Below are 25,334 nucleotides of genomic sequence, written 5' to 3' on the forward strand. Positions count from 1 at the left end.
GGTTGTACTTAGCTTTCACAGAAATTGAAGGAAACTCCAATCAAGCTGTTGGCTGATGATTTTAAGTTTTTATTTATGACAGATTATATCTGGACTTTGGCTATGTAACTCAGAAGGCTTCAAAGAATCATCCTAACAAAACTCCTTCCATTTCCATGTGCTTATTTTTATGAACAAAGTTTCTCAGTTTTTGCATTAAAAAAACCCCAAGATAGGAGTAGAATTGGTGCTGCTCCATATCTCTTTCCAGCAGTAAGTGATGATTATCCATGGGTAAATGAACTAATTAAAAAAAAACCCTGTACATCTCATGAAGATATGTATTTCCAAATAAAATTTGCATTTTATATTTAATAATTTTTATCAAGAACTGTAACATATGTTTCCATCGTTTGTGAACTCACAGTAGCTGTGTTGACTCAATTCAGAAGAGAAGTCTTAACAATTAGATCCTTATGGATCAATAATTTTAAACAGAGTCGATTCCATTATTTGTGGTAGTTACATTCTACAAGGGCACCATGACCACTGAATTAGCAACTACTGAACCATTGTTCATGGAGAAATACAGGGTTAGTTTCCTTTGAACCTCTGGTCACAACATCTGGTCAACCAGTCAATACATAATCTTGTTTTTAGGTGTATTTCTGTTTAAAGATAGCTTATTTAACATATATATATATTTACAAATAATTACATGCAGTATATCTTTATAATAAAACACCATCTCAATTACAGCATTACGTAATGTAGTCTACCATAGTGTGACTGTTCTAATTTAGCTCTTCCATTCAGTCACATACACAGTACACATGTTCACTGCTCACATACACACGCAAATACACACTGTATATTGGATACTACAGCATAATGCAAGAAAGAAAGCCCCCCCAAAAGCATTAACCAAAGATTAAACATTTAAAATTTATGGAAACCACCTTACTGTTGATGGAGCCACGGGACACGTGATGGGGCAGTGCACGGTGGGGTTAAACCTCGTGACCTCGGCTTGCCGTACGGGAACAGAGGGAGAGTCAGGAAGGAAGATGTCAGGGAGGGTGGCCTGTGAGATCTGGCAGCTCTGCCTCAGGAGTCTGGTTTTCCCAGTTGGGTGACGGTGTCAGCAACTTGCCCTCCCAATCTGGCTTGAAAAACTGCTTCAGCCTCACCCGCTTGGCTTTTTGCCTCAAATCTTTAAGCGTTTCGGCATAAGGGATGAACGCGGTGGAGGTAAGGCGCTTAAACGTGAGACTGCGTTCAGGCACAGGGTCACACTTTTCCATGTCATTGAAAATTTTTTCCAAGGCAGAATTCCATTCTGCTATTTTGGCTGCTGTGAGAGGGACGATTCTTGGAGTCTCAGGCTGACTTTCACCATCCTCGTCATCACTAACTCCATTGCCTTGTTTTGCAATCTCATCCAGGTCTTTCTTGGTGGGCTCTACTGCTGCTTCTGCCAAAATTTCCTCCACATCGCCTTCCTTCATGTCACTGAAACCTTCTCCACTTATCTGTTGTGCAATATGCATTATGTTTTTGACACTGCTCGTTATATTTTCTGTAACACCTTCAAAACCTTCAAAAATTTTCACACAGTCTGGCCAAACATTCCCCCAACAATTGTTGATAGTAGCCTGCTTGATGCTGTCCCAGGCTGTGCTGATATAATCAATAACATTGCGTATGGTGACTGACTTCCAGTAGTCCATCATGGTGGTCTCCTCATTGGCATTGAGAGCCTCAAAAGCCTTGCTATAAAGCTCCCTGGTGTAGTGTGCCTTGAAAGCTTTTATCACGCCCTGATTGAGGGGTTGGATAAGAGATGCTGTGTTTGGGGGTATGAAGAGAACTTCTATGTCAGGGTGGGCATTTTCGAGTTCTTCACGGCAATGAACTGGGGCATTATCCAAAATTAATAAAACCCTAAAGGCAAGGTTTTTGCCATGGAGATAACGTTCAGCTTCTGGGATGAAGCAGTTGTGGAACCAATCCCAGAATATTTTGGATGCCATCCATGCTTTTTTGTTCCATCTCCAGTGGACTGGCATACGGTTCAAGTTTTTCCCTCTAAGTGCTTGTGGGTTTTGTGCTCTGTGTACCATGAGGGGTTTGCACTTAAAGTCACCCTTGGCGTTTGCACATAATAGCAAGGTTGCACAGTCTTTGAATGATTTAAAGCCAGGAGTTTTGGAGGCCATTTGCATTACATAGGTTCGTTTGCCAACATTCTTGTAAAATAAGCCAGTTTCATCAGCATTGAAAACCTGCTCTTCCATATAACCCTTTTCATATATAATGCTTAGCAGGTATTTTTTAAATTCTTCTGCAGCCTCCTGATCCGTAGAACCTACCTTGCCTGCAAGTTTAACATTTTTCATGTGGTATCGCCTTTTGAATCGTGCAAGCCAGCCTGCACTAGCTGAGAAGGGTTTAACATTTTCTTGACCCTGGGTAACATGACCGTAAATTTCTTTGGCTTTCAGCCTCACAACAACGCTGTCCACTACACTCTTTTTATTGCTTGTCATCTCATGAATCCACAAATTTAGTTGCTTTTCCATCTTTTCCATAGCTCCATCACGCACTATAGAGGTTACTTTAGCACTTTCTGGAGCGGCTTCACGTACAGATCTGCGAATATCCTCTTCCTTTTTCTGGATGTACCGTATTGTTGACTCATTAACATTGAATTCTCTGCCAACAGCGCTATAACTCAGGCCTGAGTGAAGCTTATCTAACACACGTATTTTCTCTGTAAGGCACATTACAACCTTCTTGCGCTTAGGAACGCCAGACAGTGCTTTAGCACTACGCTTGGGGGCCATTTAAAACAGTGAAATCACCAAGAAAAAGCAGAAAAAAAAAAAAAAAAGTGAAAAATGTGGCACCAGTGGAGTGAAAAGGACATTTGCTTACATTATGAGCTACAAGAAGATGGCAGAGCATGGCCTTGTTCAAATTCAGCTGGGAACGTGTGCATAAGGCAATTCAAATTTTTTGCTGCTTTGCACACGTCTATAAATGACTGAGAAAGTGCCGCAAGTATGGATTTTGGGGTTACACATAAATTTTATCGAGTAGGCGAATTTGCAAATACAGAATCCGTGAATGAGGATTGACTGTATTTGTATGCAAAAAGTGTGAGGGAGGAGTAAAATGGACTAGAAGGCAGCTTTGGTTTTGCTGTTCCACTCTCAAGTTCCACTGAAAAAAACAAATCTGTTCAATATTTGGAGGGAAATATGTTGGCACTTCTAAGAATTTTTAAACTGTAGAGAAAAAAAAGTGTCATTTCCTCCCTCTTGGCACTGCTCAACACCCTGGTTTTCTTTTGTAGTTTTATAAGACTTGACCACTTTGCAATGAAACTGCAGTATTCCTGAGAGAGGCCTGATGGAATGTCGTGATTTCCCCCTAGAGGACAGAAGAACAAAAATGTCTTGAACGTCCCCAAATGCTAGAATTCTGGATGATACTTTAGTGTAAAAAGTCTTCACATGCCATTCAGAACAACAACAAAAAGCTCTTCCGAGATCTCAGGCTTCTCCCTTGATTGTTCTGTGTAACTGGTGCCGTTCCTGGTTTTCTTTGTTTCTTGCCCTGAGAGGCTGTCAGTAACTTCTTACACGTGTGGCCATGGCCTTTACAGCCCTGCCTCGAACCAAGCACCAGACAGTCTGCAGGAGCCCTTGCTGCTCTTCACCTGTGATGGAGGCTGCATTCGCCACGATCTCTCCCCAGCTGACTTTTCGCTGACGAGTGACCGGCTATTTTGGTTAATCACTGATGAAGCACATGGTCAATACGTAGTAAAAGAAAACACTGCACTTTAATCCCAACCGGCATAATTTACGTCGCTAATTGTTTTAAGTCATCGTATTAGAATTCCAGCTCCACTCTCCCCGAGCCGGGGGCGGGGAAGAACTGAGAAAACAACAGGTTCTCAACAGCCCCTTCGTGGTTGCTTCAAGCGGCGGAGGCCAAGCTTTCCCGGGTCCCTCTGGGCGGGGCGGGCTGCGCCTGCGAGGCCGCTTCGGAGGGCGAGCGCCGGGTGCGGGGATGGGGAGTCCGCGCGTGAGCCGGGCCAGGCAGGCCGCGTCCGAGGGCGAGCGCCAGGTGCGGGGAGGAGAAGTCCGCGCGTGGGCCACGCCAGGTGGGCCGCGTCGGAGGGCCAGCACCAGCTGCTGAGGGAGGAGGCCGCGCCCTCACGGCGGAGGACCGGAAAAGGTCGCGGGCGGGGCCTGCCGGGGCGCGGTCTGAAGACGTCACTTCCGGCGCCGCTCCACTTCCTGGTGAGGGAAGGGGGCTGAGATTGGTGCAGCCCGGAGGAAGGAAAAAGGGTGAGGAGAGGCGGTGGCCGAGCGGGCGGGCGCTGGGGGCGGCCGGGCTAGCTCCGGGCCGCCGGGGCAGCCCGCCCTGGTCGCTCGCGCGGCCGGCACGCCCGCCGGGGTCGCGTCGTGTTCCCCTCGGGGCGCCTCCGCGGCCTGCCCGCGGCGCTCAGCGCCTGTGCTCTGTGTTGCAGGTCTACCCGGAGCCCCGGAGCGAGGGCGAGTGCCTGAGCAACATCCGCGAGTTCCTGCGAGGCTGCGGGGCGTCCCTGCGCCTGGAGGTGAGTGGCGGGGGCGCCGGGGCCGGCTGGGCGCTGGGGCGCGAGGCGGGCGGGCGTGGTAACGGCCCGCAGCGACGGCGCCCGGGGCCCGGCTCGCGGGTCCCCCAGGGGCGACTGCGGGCTCAGGGCAGGGAGGAGCCCCACATTTTGCCCGTTGCAATGGGGAAAAGTGGTTCCAGTAGCTCGTGGTGCAGGTGACAACACGTTTTCGACAGCCGTTTGTTGGGCAGGGGCGCTTTCTGACTCCTTGGTACTTGCCTTAGCTTTAACTCTGCCCTAGGGATTCTCGGGGGACCCGCATCCAGGTCTGGGTCAGCCGTCAGAACCCTAAGCAGGTGATCAGGCGGAGCCAGGAGAAATAAAATGGGCCCCCAGTCCTCCAAGTGTCACTCCCTTTAGCTGGTTTTTACTCTGATAATTGATGTTTAGGTTAGGGACATGTTAATCTATGTTTTGGGGCGTGGGTGTCATTTCCATGTTGCTTAGGATTTTGTCACTGTGCTAAATACAGTCTTTCAGTAGCAGCTCTCTGGAAATTTCTTTTTCATCTTATGTTACCATGTGTGATTTTTCTTAATCCTGGGGTAGGACTTTAGATCAGAAATCTAGCTGCTTTTTTATTTGGAAATTACAGACTAATGTGGTTATAGTCAGTTGGGGGTTTAAATCTTGCCTTTTCTACCTGCGGCTTTACCACTCTCTGCCTTTGTTTCCTTATCTGAGTATTGAGATGAATTATACCAAGCTCCTAGGTAACAGTATATGAAAGCATCTCCAACAGAACCATAGCAGTTTCCCATCCTAAAAGAACAGTCTCTTAGGTTTCTTGGGAAATAAATGTAGAAGTCATCAAATCTGTGAGGAAGGCTATATGGAAAGCTTATCTCTTGGTTGAAGTTTGATACAGAGTAAATTACTGTTTTTGTGAGTATGATTGGAAACACTGAGTTGGTAGCATTTGATGTCTGTGAGGAAATCATGTACAGATAAGTGAAAATGCTCAGAGGAGAGTCCAAAGTGGAGATGGTTGCTGTTTAGGCGTGGGAGAGACATTGTTTCAGAAAGGTCTTTTCCTCTGCTGGGTGGGCTTTGTCCTTTTATCGTTGAGTTTCCCTGTTAGGCTGTGATAATAAATGCTTGTAGCAGTTTTTGCTTTTTTTGACCTTTGTTGAGGAATTTTATTATCCCCTTCAAACTATTGAGTTTTGTTTCTCATTAGACTAAATTTGAAACTCAGTTTGCACATTGATTATAATCTGACACTTAAGTGTAGGATTTTTCTAAGAAGGTATTGTTTTAAAGAAAGTTGAAGGTAAAAAAACGCAAAACATCTCATCCTTAGTTTTCCAAAGGTTGCTGTTGAAATTTTATATAGCTGCTATTTTTTAAAATTGAGTTTATTTAAAGATGTTCTAGAAGAGACTTTGTTCACTAACACATCCTAAGCATCTAGAACAGTGCTTGCCATATAGCAGGCCTTCAGTAAATATTTGTGATTGACTCATGACCTGGCAGTTGTAGTTGGTAGTAAAGGTTTCCTTTTATATAAAAAAATCAAGTATGACTTATTTTGTGCTATTTAAATATCTCTTCCAGTAAATTTACAATAGAGGCAAGTTTAGTTAACATTCTTTCAAGCTCAGTTATAAGTTAAACTTTAAAACTTTCAATGAAATCAGAGGTAATAATTTAAAAAAGCACATCGGAAAGCTCATACATTGGTTAGTCACTGTGAAAAAGGAGCTCTGTATGGTATGGACTCAACTTGCGCTTCCAGACTTGTTGTAATCTGTGATGTGAAGGGACAGGCCTGTTTGCTGAAAGACAGCCTCACACATGGAACACAGTGTGGCGGGCGGTTTCCCAGTGTTTTTAAAGAAAAATACATGGAAAGGGAGTGAGGAGAGAAGGACTTTGCTCTTTTGAAACACTTTGTAGCTCTACACACTTCATTTTCACAAAATGCTGGAAGACAAGAGACTGACAGGAAAGCTTTTTTTTTTTTTTTTTTAATATTTATTTATTTATTTATCTTTGGCTGCGTTGGGTCTTCGTTGCTGTGCGCGGGCTTTCTCTAGTTGCAGCGAGTGGGGGCTACTGTTCGTTGCAGTGTATGGGCTTCTCATTGCGGTGGCTTCTCTTGTTGCAGAGCACGGGCTCTGGGCGTGCGGGCTCCAGTAGTTGTGGCACTCGGGCTCAGTAGTTGTGGCGCACGGGCTTAGTTGCTCCGTGGCATGTGGGATCTTCCCGGACCAGGGCTTGAACCCGTGTTCCCTGCATTGGCAGGAGGATTCCTAACCACTGCGCCACCAGGGAAGCCCCCGACAGGAAAGCTTTTGAAATTACAAACATGAAACTCAAAATTGATAGCTTGAATTCTAGATTAGCTTTTGTTCTATGTAAGTGTCAAGGTAGCTTTTTCCAGGGCTTAGTTTAGACTGCATTGTGTTTGTAACAGACTGCCTGTCTTTGGTATATGTATTTTTTTGTCTACCACCATTATAAACTGTCTTAAGGGGACTTCCCTGGTCCTGGTGGCACAGTGGTTAAAATCTGCCTGCCAGTGCAGGGGACACGGGTTCGAGCCCTGGTCCGGGAAGATCCCACATGCCACGGAGCAGCTAAGCCTGTGCGCCACAACTACTGAGCCTGTGCTCTAGAGCCCGTGCTCCGCAACGAGAAGCCACCGCAATGAGAAGCCCGTGCACTGCAACGAAGAGTAGCCCCCACTCTCCGCAGCTAGAGAAAGCCCGCGCACAGCAACAAAGACCCAATGCAGCCGAAAATAAATAGATAAATAAATAAATTTATTTAAAAAAAAACTGTCTTAAGATTTCTTAAAGGAAGAGAGGAACTGAACATCATAATTACTTTATCAGTTATTTTAATGCATACACACCTTAACTCGCTGTGGAAAATCAAGTATTATTCCCCTAATGAGTTGTTCTGATTATGAAAGGCGTTTTAATTTTAAGGGAATATTGTACAGTTTGCATTTATTGTTAAACTTTGAGAAGCAATTTAGGTTTTAAGTTGGAAAACATTTTTAAATTTGGAAAATTTAAAAAAACTTAAAAATTGGAAAACTGTGTTTAGGAAAACAGCACATATAACTTGGATGATCTTTTCATCTTTCATATAATGTTTGCTTCCCAGCAAGCATCTTGTTTGACTTTTTTGTTTCCTTAAATAGTATGGAATTTGATAAGAATTTAGGTTTTTTCTCATGTTCCTAATGGTGTAATAAGGATGTAAGATGACCCTGTTTAGGACTATGTATGTCTTGATAAATAAAGTTGGAACTTTTCTGGAAAGTTAAGTTTACTGATACAAGGAGCCAGGCACCATGATTCTCTCCAGCTTGGGAATATTGTGTTTGGAAACCCTCGTTTGCCTAGCACGTGTAGCAAGGACAGAACTTGTCCTGGACGTGCAGGCAACGTTGTGTGTGAGAGAGAAAGTTGCTCATGGTGACCAAGTCCTGTCTTTGTGTAGTTTTCCAGAGTTTCCATCTGACCCCTGATTTCAGTTCTCAATAGCGTGCTGTTTTTGGTTATTTGTAACACTTTCTAAAGGACTTCCACGTGTTGTCTTAGTTTGCTCCTTCGTCTTTTGAGTTATTACAGTCCTTGTTTTACAGGAAGGAGACGCAGCCTAACTCATCAGTTCTCACTGTTAACTGCATGAACATTAGCCACAGGGCTGCTGTTGGGCTTTTTAAGGAATACTGATGTGTGGACCCATCTCCAGAGGTTGTGCGCTCAGCAGGTCCTGGGGAGCGGGGGCGGATGTGAGAGTCTCCATTCTGGAAGTAAGCAGAAAGGCCAGCCGGGGCCGTGCAGCCCGCTGAGGGGGCTGGCGGTGCGGAGCTGGGGCGCGGAGCTGCTGTTTGGCCCTGAGTGAGGGGCTTTTCCACTGCTGCAGGCAGCCTTGCTTCTGGACCCTTCCTGGAGAAGCGGGTGGTGTCCGGTTTGGGATGCAGCATTACTCACTTTATACTAATCTGTGTGATTAGGTAAATCGTCGACAGTTGCAAACTAATGTATGTCTGTAATGACCACAGGTAAGCCGGAAGAGGCAGATCTATGTAAGGGAAATAATGGCATAGTCGTTTATTAGTGCTTAAAACTGTGAAAGAAAACTGTTCCCTTGACCGTGAGACTGTTTAGGAGGAAATGTTCTGACTTTCACTCTATGAGACTGTTTTGGTGGCACTTTTTTTTTTCTTTTTTTTAATTTATTTATTTATTTATGGCTGTGTTAGGTCTTCATTTCTGTGCGAGGGCTTTCTCCAGCTGCGGCAAGCGGGGGCCACTCTTCATCGCAGTGCGTGGGCCTCTCACTATCGCGGCCTCTCCCGTTGCGGAGCACAGGCTCCAGAAGCGCAGGCTCAGCAATTGTGGCTCACGGGCCCAGCTGCTCCGCGGCATGTGGGATCTTCCCAGACCAGGGCTCGAACCCGTGTCCCCTGCACTGGCAGGCAGACTCCCAACCACTGCGCCACCAGGGAAGCCCTGGTGGCACTTTGGTGTTTGTTTTGCAGGGTGAATGGTGGACTTGTTCACATCACAGATGTGAGCCTTTGCTGACTTGGATGCCATCTCATTTTTTACCTGTTTTTAACAACTTTATATCTGTTCGCTGAGTCATTACTTTCTTAGGCCTCTCCACCTGTATCACCATCAGCAGCAGCTGGCCACTCCTCAGAGTAACTTTTCACAGAAAACCCAGTTTGTCTCACTTCCCAGGAATTGTGTACGCGGCGCTGCGCAGCCACGAGCAGGTCGTGCTGGGGCGGACGCTGAACGGTCAGCTGGGCGTGCTCTCCCGCTGCGGTCTGGGCCTTTAGTAAAAGTGTCCTGTGTACTTGCAGGGCCTTGCTCACCTCCTGGTAGTTGCCCACGAATATCAGCTTTCTGCTTCGGAGGGCCGGTGAGCACATTGGCCTGCAGCCCGCTGGGTTTCTGTCCCGCTCTGCCTCCTGCCAGCTCTGCCATCTGGAGAAGGGGCATCACCGCGATGCAGGCCCTTCGTATTTGTGGTAGGATTAAATGAATTAGCATATAGCACTTAGAACAGTGCCTCACGTGTTTTAGGTGCTACATAGACAGTGGCTGTTACTGTTACCGTTTTCTTGTAGTTTGAACAATGTTGGTATGTATTTTTAAAAAACTTTACCCCATAATCCATATTCAGTTATACAAAATTCAGGAAATGGAGAAATGTAAGAAGAAAATAATTATATAATGATGCCATCTAGAGATAACCAATGTGAAAATTAGTGTGTATTTTTCAGTCTTTTCTCCCCTTTGCACATACGTAAATATGCTTTTAAAATATCCGTGACATCGTAGTATAAATGTTTTATAATATGCTTTAACTTAACATAGTGACTGTTTTCTTGTGTTAAATATTTGCCTAGTTATTTTTAATGGCCTCTTCGTAGTTTGTGCTGCTAATCCCCATTTTTGGGTGTAGAGGTTGTTTCTAAGTTTTCATTGTGGTAAACAGCGATCTGTGTGATGGCCATTTCTGTACAGAATCCTTCATCTTTGATTATCTCTGAAGGAGAAATTCCCTGATAGGGCAGTGCATAGGTCAAAGGTAGGGCTTTTAAACATTCAAAGCACTATTGCCAAATTGTCTCCAGAGACATTTTTATCCTTTTGCCTTGCCCGTAGCAGTGTGTGAGAGCACGCCTTTGCAGTCAGTCCTGTGACTGCCTGTATCAGTTGCTTCTCTTTCCCTCAGGAAAATGAAAACCTCTTGGGGTAAACATTTTGGCTTTTCTTTTTTGTATCATCTGCAGTGCCCGCATTTCTGCGTAAATGGTAAACGAAAGCAGATGTGACGCACTCAAGGTTTCCTCCATTGGACTCGCAGAGGAGGATGTGAAAGGAGAGCTGCTAGACTAGGAAATCAAAGTTGAAAACTGTAGACGTTTGCACTGCTCCTTCCAGCTTTCTGACAAGTAGCCTCTGGCTGTTCCGGGGTCGCTCTGTAAAGGGGGAACTCTGGCTGGAAGCACGGCTCGAGGCTGTGTGCAGAGGTGCCGATTTCCCTCTGTGTGAGTGATGAAGTTTTCATTTTCTGTCTTTAAAGTCGGGAGAGAAGGGAAAGGTATTAGGTGGGCTCCCCAGTGCTGTAATCAGCTAGGCTGATGGGCTGATGAGTTAGGGAAAGAAATCGCCTTACATCTTTCTAAAACGTTCGTCGTCTTTGTGTATTTCCGACGGACAAATTCTTTTGTTAAACTTCTTTGTCCTCCTGCTCAATTCTCTTCTAGATTTTTAACAAGGTTATGATTGAGATTTTGTCCAAAAGAATATTTAAAAATACTATTGGAATAACTAAGACATGCTCATGTGAAAACTTGAAACTTGTTAATGTAGGCTTCAGGGTTAATTGAAACAAAGACAAAAGTATATAGTCCTTTCCCTGGGAATGAGATGCCCCACCCAGGTGTTACCTTCGACCTAGATTCAGGTTAAGCTGTTTGCTACAACTTTGCACTGAAGGTGTGTTTGCGGTCACACAGCAGTCTGTCGTGTTAGCTAGTCACCTGTGCTCCTGACTCCATGGTGGGCTGGAAGTGGTAGGTAATGATGTAGTATTTATTGACCGACTCAATCAATTCTTGAAGTCAGTTTATTTATGTTTTTGCCAGAACTTGCCGTTTAAAGAAGTTGAGAGACAGTAAGTGATTAAAAAGTCATTTAGGAGATGAATAACTATTCTCTGAATATCTTGTAGGTACTTATAAGCAGAGATAGTCAAATTCTACTCTGATATTACGATTCTATTTAATTTTTCCTGGAAGACAGTGTCCGCGTTCACCCGCCGTGTTCCATTGGAGAGCCTGGCCAGCTGTCCTGTGGGCGAGTGGCGAGTCCCTTCTGCATCCAGGCTGCTTTCCACTGTGGAGAACTAGACTCCCCTTCAGGTCTTTGGGTGTCTCATTGTCTAGATCAGCACCATCCAATAGAAATATAATGTGAGCCACATTTGTGTTTGTAAAATTTCCTAGTAACTACATTAAAAAAAAGTGAAAAGAAACATTAAGTTAATTTTAATAATACATTGTCTTTAACCCAGTGTACCTATAATATTCTTATTTCAGTGTGTAGTTAACATAAAAATATTATTGACGTTACTTTGTCTTTTCACATTAAGTCTTTAAAATCTGGTGTGTGTTTCTCACACTCGCAGCACCTCTCACTCTGCATCAGCTACATTGGAAGCGCTGAGCAGCTCACAAGGCAAGCGGCCCCACGTTGGACTGCGCGAGTCTAGATCACTGGAGAGACTGGGGGAGGACAGTCAGCTTGGAATTAAATGGGGTTAACATTCGTCAGGTACAGAGTAGGTGCCTAGGCGTTTCATATGTGCCGTATCGTCTGATCCCCCCAGGTGTCCTGCGGAGGAGGTGGTGCTTTCCCCATTTTGCAGCCGAGGAGACGGAGACTTGAGGTGACGAGGAGGTCTCCGTCACAGCCCAGCGCGTGCGAGCCAGGGTTTGCGTTCCGCCGGGCACACTGTGCCCGGGCTGGACTAGGTGAACTGAGGATCGCAGGGCAGTCCTGTTAGCCTGACGCCTAGCGGGGGTTCTCGGGGAGCTCGGCTGGCGCCAGGGCTGGCCTCGCGGGCATGCCGCCGAGTCGTCACGCGGGGCCCCGCGCTTGGTTTAATGCTCTGCTGCCCCCGTCTGAAGTTCACAAGAATCTTTGCACGACGAGCTCTGCAGTTCCAGCTTGCGCTGGGCCTCCCCTGGTGGCGGTGCTCTTAGAGGAGCCCGAGAGGTGGCGAGAATGAGCGGCGGCCTCTGTGTGCCCACCGCGGCCTGGGCCCTGCCCCGTAGACGCGGGTCAGCTCGCTCAGTCTTCAAGCAGCTCTCTCAGGGTGGATCGTGCTGCCCGCGCGGTGACTAGGGAACTAAGGCGCCGGCGCGGAGGGTGCCTGCCCACGTCCACAGCTCGTGAAGGTGGAGCAGCCCGCCGTCCCGCTCATCAGAGGCCTCCTGAACAGTGACGCCCCTTGAGAAGCTTCCCGAAGAGGTTCAGGAGCAGAGCAAGGCGGAATTAAGGGTGAAACGGGAAAAGTGGAGGTGGCTCGGATAGTTTAAGCTCCTCTCACTTGTCGTATTGATGAGGCTAAAGCCCCAGGCTGGTCCCAGGCAGGCTGGGTAAGGCCAGTGAGCTGTGTCCCTGACCCGGGCTGGAGGAGGTGGAGGAACGAGGCTGAGACGGGGTGCAGCAGCTCGGCCCACGTCCGTCCCCGCTGCGAGGGCGGCGCCTCGTCTCTCGTGCGCTGAGGTTCAGTACAGCTTCCCAGACAGCCGTCATTCTTCCTGCCTGTCAGCAGTAATGACAGGAAGTAACATGGACCTGGGGCTGCTTTTCCAAAGGGTCCTTTTGAGAAAGCCCCCCTCCGCTGTTGGGTGGTGGAGGGTGGGAGGCAGGAGAACTGTGGGGTGAAACGGGAGGACGGCTCTCTTGGAGGAATTGGAAGCATGTCTCTTCACTTTGTGTCTGACTCTTCAGAGCCTCCAGGAAGGGGCTCGGCTAGAGGCTGGGTGTTGGGCTGGGCACACGTCCGCGTCCTGCAAAGCCAGGGTTGCAGTCTTCAGTGAAGCTTCTCCCTCCTCACCCAGCCCCCTGGCCTGGGAACCTTGAGGGCACTGTGAATACACGTGAGTCCCAGTGCTGGCATGCATAGGCACTCAGGTTAGATCTGTGTTGAGTGCGTGAGACCAAGGATGAACAAGATGGACGGGACCGCAGTAAGGTTTAATCTGTTAATGTTCACTTTATCCATGTGAACAATTGTGCCTTGATCTTTTTAGCTCATGTTGCAGGGTTCTGATGCGTCGTTCAGACGTGCTTCATGGGAATGGACTGTCCTTTTGCAGGATGGATGGTCTCAGCCGTGGCCAGCTGCTGAGGAGGTGCCAGCATGTAGGACGGGTGCATTCAGGATGCTCTGTAGGGCTTTGAAGGTAGGCACCCTGCTGGCCTCCACTCTTGGGTCAGACCTCAATTTGGATGTCCATGAATTGGGTTTGTATGAGGGCAGATCCCCAGAAGATGTCTGGAAACGTTCGGGGCAGATAAGGACCCGTAGCCCCTTTGGGACTCAGTTTCTTCTTCTGTAAAATGTGACTTTGAAAAGGATAATCTGTAGACCTTGGAATCGGTCTGTGTGATCATCTGAGAGGCAGAAGATGAGACACCGCGACATCTTTACTTCAGTTTATTGTGTTGATGATGGTTAGCTTGTCGCTTTCGAGGGGCATTTTTTTTTTTTTAATTTTCATTTATTTATTTATTTATTTTTTATATTTCTGGCTGTGTTGGGTCTTCGTTTCTGTGCGAGGGCTTTCTCCAGTTGCGGCAAGTGGGGGCCACTCTTCATCGCAGTGCGCGGGCCTCTCACCATCGCGGCCTCTCTTGCTGCGGAGCACAGGCTCCAGATGCGCAGGCTCAGTAATTGTGGCTCACGGACCCAGTTGCTCCGTGGCATGTGGGATCTTCCCAGACCAGGGCTCGAACGGCTCGAACCCGTGTCCCCTGCAATGGCAGGCAGACTCTCAACCACTGCGCCACCAGGGAAGCCCCTCGAGGGGCATTTATTAGTAAAATTCTAGTTGTTTCGTCTTTCCGCAGCTGCTCGGTTTGTCAGAGCTCCCTCTTGGAGCTCCTTCGCGCAAGGTGCTCATTTAAGAAGGAGGCTACCTGGCTAATGACCAGCCTGTGCCAAAGATGGCGCTTCAGAGTGAGGCCGTGCTTCGCTGAGCAGTAACTGCAGCATCGTGGCGTGCCCGCGGGTCTGTTAGTTCCACCTTGGGGCCTGAATTGAGCCTGAAGACGGCTTCTGATCCTGTGGAGGCGTGTGTCGGTTACTCTGAGTCGTTTGGAAGAGTATCTGGAGCAGCTCTTGTGTATCCCAGGGAGTGATGTCTGGCTGCCAGTGCGGTTCCGAGGCCAGGAGCCCACTGCCCGCGTCACTAAGCCGAGAGGGGAGAATTGATCCTGGAAGTGCTTTCTTTAGTACTGCAGGGTAGCAAAAGCATCTCCTAACTTGTTTTAAAAAAAACTTACATTCTTCTAAGATCGATAAAAGTACTTTCATTCCATTCACTATTGTTTCCAGTGTTGCACCAAGTCTGCTATCAACTGGAATGAGAAAGGTGCCTCAGTTTCTGCCAAAGGGAGAACTGAGTTGACAGTCTAGATCTCTTACAGAAGTTTTGGTTTCAGTGGGTTTATAGCTACTCTGCGGTAAAGTTGATCTCAGTTCTTGCATTTTATTTGTGAGACAGCTGGTGTAGTGTGTTGGTTTTCTGTAGCTGCCTAACAAATGACCCCAAACGTAGTGGCAGAAACACTGCCATTTCCTGCCTCTCAGCTCTGCAGTGAGGCCGGCGGTCCGGTGAGCTCGGCTGGGCTCTGTGCTCGGGGTCTCACAGGCCCTGGACGGGGTGTCAGCTGGGTGGGCTCTTGGCGGGAGCCGCGGGGGGACATTTGTTTCCACATCCCGAGGTGGCGCGCAGGGATGAGTTCTTGGTCCCCACCGTGTTCTCTGGCCGCACCGTGGAAGGCCGTAGGAGGACCTAGAGCAGGGTGGGCAGCTGTGTGTTGGAGAAGCCCACGTGCCGCTCTGCTGTGTACCCGTGTCCCTCTACACGCTCTTTCTCCTGTTGCAAACTGGTCACGGCCCAGTGGCCTTTCGGAAGCGACTCAGGTAGAGCAGCTCCTGTTGGACGCTGCGTTCTGCCTGCACATGGGGGGAGTCCTGAGCTGGTGTGACCGCCTGTTTCTCTGGCCATAGGAAATTCTAGTCACTTGGGGTCCTGCCTTTTGACCTCATTCCCCTCTTTTACTTCCTATTTCCCACCTTTTTTAAGTCTAGTAAAACAGACTTCTTTGAATATCTTTTAGCTGTCACGTTTCTATTGATATTTTCATTTTAAAACAAATCAAGAAAATCCCCATTGGTCTCGCAGGAAGGGGACCCCTTTTCCTGACAGGCACTTCCCCGTTGGTCTCGCGGGAGGGGGACCCCTTTCCCTGACAGGCATTTCCCGTTGGTCTCGCGGGAGGGGGACCCCTTTTCCTGACAGGCATTTCCCCGTTGGTCTCACGGGAGGGCGCAGCCCCTTCCCCCCGTTGCCCTAAAGCAGTTTGTGTCCCTGAGGAGTTCCCTTAAGTCCTGGGAACCGGCGAGCGGAGAGATTCCCAGTGGATAATTACAGAGCAAAACAAATCTCGAGGCCTTTCAGACCATGTTTAGATGTGAAGATCTGCATTTTGTACATTTTAAAAAAAGAACTTCCTACCAGAATATGCATTTCTGACCTAATTAGTCCCAAATTTTGGACCCAATTTATTTGGTGTGTATTGTGTGTTTTCCCTGGTAGTTGAGAGAAAGTGCCTGGTCCTTGAGCTGAGAAGTGAAGGGTCTCTCTCCCTCCGACCATTAGTATCTTCCACCGGGCTCTGGGGTTAATGACGTGCGTGCACGTGCTCTTCAGGAAGACTAATAGGTAGATCGTGGTACCCGCTTGGGCTGTAGACTGTGGAGCTTTTAAAGTAGTGATTCCAGCATCCCCTCGGAGAGTATCTGATTTAATTAGTTCGTGTTTAAAGCTGACCTGGCGGGCCCTTTAAATGAGGGTTTGTTTTCCCCAAGCTTGCCGAAGGGCCAAGGAGCCTGCCCAGCTGAGGAGACGAAGAGGGAAGTCTGCTTTCCTCCAGACTTCTCGTGGCAGAATCAGGCCAGCCTGGCTGTGCTGGGCATTTGAGGGAAGTTGGCGTGGAGCGATTGAAGTGACGGGGGCCTATCAGCATCGCTGGTTTGAGTCCTTGTTCCATGAGACCTTTACAGGAAAACTGTGGATGGTGAGTGAAGTCTTCCCTGTCTACTTAAAAGTGAAGCCAGAGTGGCGAGGGGAGGTGCGAGAGAGCCTCGTAATCTGCCCCCCTTTCTTTTATTTTGAGAGGTTTAAAACTAGCAGAAAGGCAGGAAGACTAGTGTAAGTGCCCTGTGCCTTCACGCCATCGTTGTGCAGACGTTGCTTCACTAACCATTTAACCCGCGTGTACACTTCGTGACAGTGGCCTCTGGGTGCTCGCAGCACGTGCATTTTTAAAACGGGGACCTCTTCCTGTGTAACCACGTTCTGCTGGCACAGCCCAGGCATTGTACACTGGGCTATGTACAGATCCCTGTACGGGATACCATCTCAGATGCGGTCCCAGTGGTCTCCAGGTGACCTTTGTGGCTTTTCTTTAAACACAGACACCAAACAGGGGTCTTGCGTTGCATTCAGTTTGTCATGCCTAGTTGGTCTCTGTAGTTTCCAGAACGGTTCCTCCACCGTTATCCTTGATGACTTGCACGTTTTTGAAGAATCTGGGGTCGTTATCATGTAGAGTGCCCCACAGTCTGGACAGGATCTGATTCAGGTCAAACGTTTTAGGCAAGAATTCTGCACAGGTGCCGTTCTGTGTTCCCGTGGGTCGTATCAGACCTGTGATGTTGACATGCTCCGTGCTGCTGGCGCTGAGTTCCATCACTTGGCTAAGGGGACGTCCACCAGGTCTCTCCGTTGTGCAGGTGCCCTTTCCCTTTGTACTTGGCATGTGGTCTTTTGGGGGGGGGGCCCAGAGCCTCTTGCCTGGCGCCCCTGGCATCATCGCCTGATGTCCTTCCTCTCGGGGTCGCCAGGTGGGGACTTGTGGCATGAGGCTGCCTTCGGGACCTCAAGCTCTGGTCAGGAAGGGACATTTGAGGGCGGTGTTGGGATCTAAGCTAGAAAGTTGTGTATATTTTGGCATGTGGGAGAGGAGAAAACGTTACCTCTGCTTTCCAGAATCTGAAGACTGGTACTGTTTGTGAACTTAGCCATTCACTTCTGAGCTCTGCATACCTATGTACAAACTTGCCATACTTTTGTAGGTACTGTATTTTTACAAATGGAAGGTTTGTGGCAACCATCCATGGAGCAAGTCTGTTGGTGCTGTTTTTCCAACAGCATTTGCTCACTTCATGCTCACTTCATATCTCTGTGTCGCATTTGGGTAGTTCTCAACGTATTTCATACTTTTCCATTATTATATTTGTTATGGTGATCTGCGATTAGTGATCTTTGTTACTATTGTAATTGTTTTGGGTTGTCACAAAGCACACCCATATAAGACGGCAGAACTTAATAAATGTTGTGTGTGTTCTCACCACTCCACCAACCAGCGGTTCCCCCATCTCTCCCTCTCCTCCAGCCTCCCTGTCCCCTGAGGCACAAGAATATTGAAATTAGGCCAGTTAATAACCCTACAGTGGCCTCTTGAGTGTTCAAGTGAAAGGAAGAGTTGCACGTCTCTCACTTTAATTCAAAAGCTAGACGTGATTAAGCTTAGTGAGGAAGCTGTGTCAAAAGCTGAGATAGGCTAAAAGCTGGGCCTCTTGCACCAGTTAGCCAGGTTGTAAACGCAAAGGAAAAGTTCTTGAAGGAAAGTAAAAGTGCTACTCCAGTGAACACACAAATAAGAAAGCAAAACAGCCTTATTGGTAATATGGAGAAAATTTTAGTGAGCTGGATAGAAGATGAAACCAGCCACAACGTTCCCTTATGCCAAAGCCTAATCTAGAGCAACTCCCTCTCTTTAATTCTATGAAGGCTGAGAGAGGTGAAGCTACAGAAGAAAAGTTTGAAGCTGACAGAGGTTGTTGCTTCATGAGGTTGAAGGAGAGAAGCCATCACCATAACATAAAAGTACAAGGTGAAGCAGCAAGTGCTGATACGGAAGCTGCAGCAAGTTATCCCGAAGATCTAGCTAAGACAATCAGTGAAGGCAGCTACACTACACAACAGATTTTTAATGTAGATGGAACAGCTTTCTATTGGAAAAAGGTGCTATCTAGGACTCTCATAGCTAGAGAGGAGAAGTCAGTACCTGGCTTCAAAGGTCAGACTGACTCTTTCATTAGGGGCTAATGCAGCAGGTGACATTAAGTTGAAGCCAGTGCTCATTTACCAGTCTGAAAATCCTAGGGCCCTTAAGAATTATGCTAAACTACTCTGCCTGTGCTCTGTAAATGGGACAACAAAGCCTGAATGACAGTGCGTTTGTGTATAACATGGTTTACTGAATATTTTAAGCCTACTCTTGAGACCTACTGCTCAGAAAGATTCCTTTCAAAATGTTACTGCTCATTGACAATGTCCCTGGTCACCCAAGAGCTCTGATGGAGGTATACGATGAGATTAATGTTGTTTCCATGTTGCTAACACTATATCCTTTCTGCAGCCCATGGATCAAGGAGGAATTCCAGCTTTTAAATCTTATTATTTAAAGAGTGCATTTTGTAAGGCTACAACTGCCACAGATGGTGATTCCTCTGATGGATCAGGGCAGAGTCAATTGAAAACCTTCTGGAAAGGATTTACCGTTCTGGATGCCATTAAGAACATTTGTGATTCATGGGAAATGGTCAAAATACCAACATTAACAGAGTTTGGAAGAAGTTGATTGCAACCCTCATGGATGACTTCAAGGGGTTCAAGACCTCAGTAGAGGAAGGAACCGCAGATGTGGTGGAAACAGCAAGAGAGCTAGAACTAGAAGTGGAGCCTGAAGATGGGACTGAATTGCTGCCATCTTGCAGTAAAACATTAACAGACGAGGAGCTGCTGCTTACGGGTGCTCAAAGGAAGTGGTTTCTTGAGATGGAATCTCCGCCTGCTGAAGAGGCTGTGAAGATGGGTGAAATGACACCAAAGGCTTTAGAATATGATGTAAACTTAGTTGATAGAGCAGCGGCAGGGTGTGTGAGGACTGACTCCGATTTTGAAACAAGTTCCACTGTGAGTAAAATGGTATCAGACAGCACCGCATCCTGCGGAGAAATCGTGAAAGGAAGAGTCAGTTGACGTGGCAGACTTCATTGTTGTCTTATTTTAAGAAATTGCAGCAGCCGCCCCAGCCTTCAGCAACCACGAACCACCCTGAAAAGTCAGCAGCCGTCAATGTCGAGGCCAGACCCTCCACCAGCAAAAGAGTACGACCAGCTGAGGGCTCAGACGATGGTTGGCATTTTTTAGCTATAAAGTGTTTTTAAATTAAGATATACACCTTTTTTTCTTAGACATAATGCTGTTGCACACTCAACAGACTGCAGTATAAACATAACTTATTTGCTCTGGGAAACCAAAAAATTCATGGGACTCTAGTGTGCTATTCGCTTTACTGCGGTGGTCTGGAACCGAACCTGCAATATCTCCAAGGTGTGCCTGTCAAGGCCTTTAAAACCGCATAGCAGCTTGCTGACTGGCTCCTAAGTACCGAAGCAGCCACAAGGCAGCGTTGCCAGGCAGATGCAGTGAGCCCCGGTACACAGTGGAGAAATGAGATGTGGGGAGGTGAGGGAATTTGCCTGATCTCTACTAGTCACTAAGGGGCAGAGTTGGTACTTGAATCCAGGTTTACAGAGATTCCAGAACTTACAAATTTAGAACTAAAGGTGAGCTGGAAGAAGGGGACGGCGGCCCTCCAGTTGGTGGAAGCTCCGTTAAGAGGGAAGACTGTGGGCACCTGGGCATTTGATCTTCTTTAGGGAACTATTGAATGTAGTGTCTATAATTCATGCAATTTGAATTTGTAATAAATGTGTTAATGTAGGTATAAATAATCTGCACCATGCAACTGAAGAGGAAATTTACCTAAGATTTAGGGGGTTTAGTTGCAGAATGTTAATTTTCTACATATCCCTCCATCATTTTGGGTGTAATACGTAACTTAGTTAAAGCCATTCAGTGTAGTGAAAGATTTATAACTGGAGAATAAAGAAATTAGAACCCATGGCTCACTAGCAACTTTATTTAAAGCTTGAATAAATTCTATCCTTGTTGGCATTTGTTGACCGCTTATCTCTTACTTAGTGGTGAATTTATTAAAAATTCAGATTGCACAACAGCTGTCTGGATTTTGTGTGTGTGTACTGGTTGTGACGTAAAATGCATTCTTTATTGAGGATCATGGTCAGGAGTTTGAAGCATGTCAGTCAAATGGCGATGTTTGAAGGACCAGGAAGGACAAGGCAGCTCAGGGGATGGGATGTATGTGTAGTGAGAGTCTCATGTTGTTCCAGCTTCAGGTTTGACATCTCTTTGCCAAGAGAAGACCTGGAAACTTCCCTTCTCGTTTTCCAGCATCTTGTTGGAATCTTACTTTAGAACCGGCCCTGGGAGAGGAGAGTTTGACTTCTCATATGACTGGAGCGTTGCTAGGGTGACTGGTACACAGCTCAGATAGGATGAGGTGGTGGACCCTTCAACCAGAGCATTTATTGGGTAGAACGTGTTACAGGAGACTGAAGAGTACGTTTCTATTTCATTGTGAGTATGGAACAGGGAAGTGTTTCTCCAGGTGCTGTCAGTCAGTCTGCACAGGATTTCTGAGGACATTCCCTGAGCCTTGTTCTGCGGAGACACACAGAGGCCCAGCGTGTGTCTGCCAGAAGCGTCGTGGAGCGTTGTATGGCTCACGAAATGAATATACGTAACTGGGATACAGGGCAGTGACTGTACGTCCTGCAGGAGGGACGGTGACATGGGGTTGGGATTTAGAGAGAGAAAGAGACCCCCCCAGTTGGCCAGGCTGGGCACCCCTGGGTGGGTGGGGCCTGCTGCTGCTTCCTGCTTCCCCCAGGCTTCTCAAGTTGATTTGTGGAGTTGAACCAACAGAACGTCCTAAAATTGATGAACTGTCCTAAAGAGGAATTAAAGGGGACTTGCGGCGTTCCGCGTCCTAACTGCTTGGGGGTATGTGATAACCTTGAACTTTGATGGGAGAATTTTAGCGTTCTCTTGGAGATCATAATAGGCTTGGAAGGGAGTGATCAGACTAGATATACAGGTGCCCAAACGTTTGAGAAAACTTTTTATTAAGAGAAATTGGGCCCAGCACTGGGGACTCAAATATAGCCCTACAAGGTGGAATTAAGACCAGTAAGTGGTGAAGAATTCTAGGGAGACAGCGTGCCAGTGGCCACGTTGTCCTCATATTATGGCATCGTGTTCGTGCTGGCAAGCTTTAGTAAACGGTACTTATTTTGAAATCAGTGCACAGTGTACATGTACTGGAAACTGGAAGTTAAATAGAGAAAGGCAGAGAGAGATGTAGCATTTTACGGCATTTAGGTAGAAGTACTGGCGCCTAATTTTTAGGAAAAAACAAAGATGTTCTGAATGAAAGTATTTGGTCACAGCTGAATTATTCTTGGCTTTATTTCTCTATGAAATGGTCTGAACACCTCCATCTGCATGTTTCGATCTCGCATCTACCCTCAAGTCTCATGTGAAGCACCATCTACGATTCTGACTTTTCTGGTCACTCAAGCTTCCTTTGAACGTCTCATGTGTGTGGTGAAAGTTAAACTTGCGTAGCATTGAGTAGTTTATGACGTACTTGTACGTTCTCATTTTCTCGTTGTAATAGCTAATTCTTTCAAAGCCCTTTGGATTTTTACCTGTGAAATCCTCTTCTAACCCAGCTCCTCCTCTCTGTCCTACTCTGGCTTCCTTTAGATCCGCATGAAAGGACGGGACTTAGCACACGTGCCCTGACTCCTCACAATCCCTCTGTGTCCCACATTTTACTAATTGCACTGTTCAGTGATTCTTAATTTTTCAGTAGTTACCTTTATAAATAATGAGCCAGAAGCCTGTATCTCTTGATTTATCGTCTTAGACTTTACTCCTGTCTGAAAGCTGAGGAACTCAGTGTGACTCTGCGGGCCCCTGTACGCAGGGCCGAGGGAGGGCACTTTGTTAAGGCCTTGGTAGGGTGGGCCGTGTTTCCTGCGGGCTTTGGTGGGGGGTTGGTCACTGTCTAGATGTCTCCTGTCTGCTGGGCTGCCGCTTTCCTGGTGCTCTGGCCGGAGAGGGCAGGCTTCTCCCGGAGCTGTGGCAGTCCGCACCCTTGGGTGTGTCTGGATTGCAGACTTCTCCAGCACCCGGTCTGGGGGAGCAAAAAGAAGGTCCAGAGAACCCACTGCCGTGTTGTTTCTCAGGTCTTGAAGCCCGTAGCCAGTTGGCCGGTCGTATCCAGCACTGTCTTGTCTTACGTTTGTTTTATGTGGACATCCAGGGCTCTTAGCTGCACTGAGGTGGCGGGATAGGAGAGTGTGTCTGCGCATCTTGTTCGGAGCCAGAACTCACTTGTCCTCCTCTTTACTCTCTGTCACACGTGGCCTTGGTTCCTCTTCCTATTTGTGGATGCGGGCCCAGTAGCGATGGGGATGGAAAGCCACGTAGGTGGTGGGATGCTTTCACCGTAGGGGCGTGGCTGGGAGCAGGCAGGGGAACTGTGGGTGAGGCCCATGAGCAGGGTGGAGGGATGGACTGTCCCTGCATCCCATTTCCTTGCCCCGCTCCAGCTCTGGGACAGTTCAGGCTTTATTGTGTGGTTAGAGCTCCTAGGGCATTTCAGTTTTGTTTCCTCCTATCAGTGCCTGTTATGTGGGTCTAGCAGCACCTCAAGTTTGTCACTTACGTTGGGAAGCCAGTGCAGGCAGCGGGCTCTCCTTGGTGCGGTCTGGGTGCTTGGCCTCTCCTAGAGGAAGGGGCTGCTGTGCTGGGGTTTACTGGGCGCTGTTCTCCTGCCCTGGTGCTGGAGGACTCTCCGCACTGTTCCCCCAGGCTCCCCACAGGTGCTGTTGAGAGTGCTCCTTGATCACGCAGAGCCCGTCTACTTCCTGTCCTCAAGGATTCCCTGAGCCTCACTTCGACTGCTCGTGGCCTCCCCGCTGCCCCCTTTAGCACTGCAGTGGAGTCTTTATTACTGTTTTGTTTTTTTTTTTAATACTTAATCATGCCAACTCGTCTCTCGTTAAATTCCTGCCCTCCAACCTCAAGCGCTGTTGGGCATTCATACTACATCAGACCACACTCCTTAACACACTCGCTTTCCACTCTCCCAGATACTTTTTTTTTTTTTTAATAAAGTATGTTTGGTTATGTACTAGATATATTTTTAAAATTTTTCTTTTTATTTGTTTATTTATTTATTTGGCTGCGTCGGGTCTTAGTTGTGGCATGCGGGATCTTCTGCTGCAGCATGCGGGCGGGCGGGCTTCTCTCCAGTTGTGGCTCGCAGGCTCCAGAATACGCAGGCTCAGTAGTTGTGGCTCGCGGGCTTAGTTGCCCCATGGCACGTGGGATCTTAGCTCCCCGACCAGGGATTGAACCCATGTCCCTTGCATTGGAATGCAAATTCTTAACCACTGGACCACCAGGGGAGTCCCATTTATTACTATTTTTTTTAAAGCCTGCCTTTTCTGTTATTTCAGTGGAACCTTGGGAGGGATGGGAGGTAATGTATGTGTGCAGTTTACTGTCTTGAAATGTTTCTCAAAGTTTGGGTTTTATAACTACTCGTTTTGAGTATTAGAGTTAATGCAAGGTACTCATTGCCCTTTTGGCTCTCGATGTTAGCACCTAAACTAATTGTCAGCCTAAGTAGTTGTTGTGACCTGCCCAGACCCGCTCTGTCTGGCGGCCGTGTGGCTGTTCTCTGCAGGCCTGCCTCACTGTCCCTAGGAGTCGGACTAGGAGCCCACGGTGGGCTGATGGGGAGCTGTGCCTGTGCCAGCTGGCTCTGGGACCCGTGGGCCCATGGCTGCTGCCCCACGGACCCATGCGTGTGGCAGGGGGAGCAGCAGTGACTGATCGGGTTCAATGCTTTGCTCTCCTGTGGAACCTGCCGTACCGTGTTTTGGAGCCTCGTTTTTCCCCTTTGTAAAATAAGATTGGCATGAAATCTGCAGCATAGCGCCCAGGGGATGCTTCAGTGGACGCTTCCTCCTCCTCTTCCCCACCTGGTGGTGTCTGTTCGGGATGATTGCTCCTTTACGGTGGACGGAGACATAGCAGCCCTTTCATTGCATCAGTCATCTTGCCTCGCTTCTCAGGGCTTTGTTCTCCCTTCCGCCCCAACCCTTCCTGGAAAATTACCTAAAATATTTGGTATCTCTTTTCTTGTATAAGTGTTCCCTGTCCTAGTGTTTTGGTGTTGATACAGTGGAATCCACAAAATTGAATATGATTTAATTGTCATTTTAAACTAAAAGAAATGGGGGGCACATTGGGTGAAAGTGCTGTGTATTGATAGAATCCGTCATCAAACTTTAATTTTATCCCTAGGGCGTAGGAGTAGGTGGAATTAAGTACAAAATCTACAGAAGCCAAGAAGGCGAGAATTCCCTGCTGGATCCCTGTTTTCCACATGTCTATCCCCAACAATGTGGACCATTTGCATGAAACTTAAATAGCACAACTTACTTAAGATTCGTCTTTACTCATCTTGTTCTAAAATCACAAATTCCATCTGACAGTGTGATAGGACAAGATTATATTTTTAAACTTCGAGAACCACACTCCAGAACTGTGCCCAAAGTAACAATTTCTTGTGTCAGAAATAGCTTCCTCATGAATTCATCTGAGGAGCCGACCTGGCTGCGTGTGGAATATTAAGGCCGCGTGAGCTGAGAAAGTGCTTGGTCGGTCTGCCTTGCGTCGTGAGGGGCCTCCCCATTAGTACTGGCGTGGGGGAAGGAAGACTTCTCTGCATTTACTGGTGTGTTCTCTTTGGGTACACCCAGGGGTGTCACCGGCTGGTGGTGACATCATTTAGGGGTGAGTCACCTACTTTTGCGTTTGTATCAGCGT

The 25,334-nt window shown here is 47.5% G+C and overlaps 1 protein-coding gene across 8 annotated transcripts in view; it reads left to right on the top strand.

The window, feature by feature from the left end:
* Window positions 1-25,334, top strand: part of ARHGEF7 (Rho guanine nucleotide exchange factor 7) — a 129,122-nt gene that overhangs the window by 23,871 nt on the left and 79,917 nt on the right. For 7 of the 8 annotated variants that reach the window (XM_059903255.1, XM_059903249.1, XM_059903251.1 and 4 more), the window contains exon 2: window positions 4,523-4,609. Coding sequence is in view for 6 of the 8 variants with exons in the window: in XM_059903249.1 (XP_059759232.1) it covers window positions 4,523-4,609 (87 nt within the window). In the remaining 2 variants the exon portion in view is untranslated. Of the gene's footprint in view, window positions 1-4,259; window positions 4,341-4,522; window positions 4,610-25,334 lie in introns of those variants that run through there. The other variant, XM_059903256.1, reaches the window with a different exon arrangement.

Source organism: Balaenoptera ricei, chromosome 18 (genome assembly GCF_028023285.1).
Source record: "Balaenoptera ricei isolate mBalRic1 chromosome 18, mBalRic1.hap2, whole genome shotgun sequence".
NCBI lineage: Eukaryota > Metazoa > Chordata > Mammalia > Artiodactyla > Balaenopteridae > Balaenoptera > Balaenoptera ricei.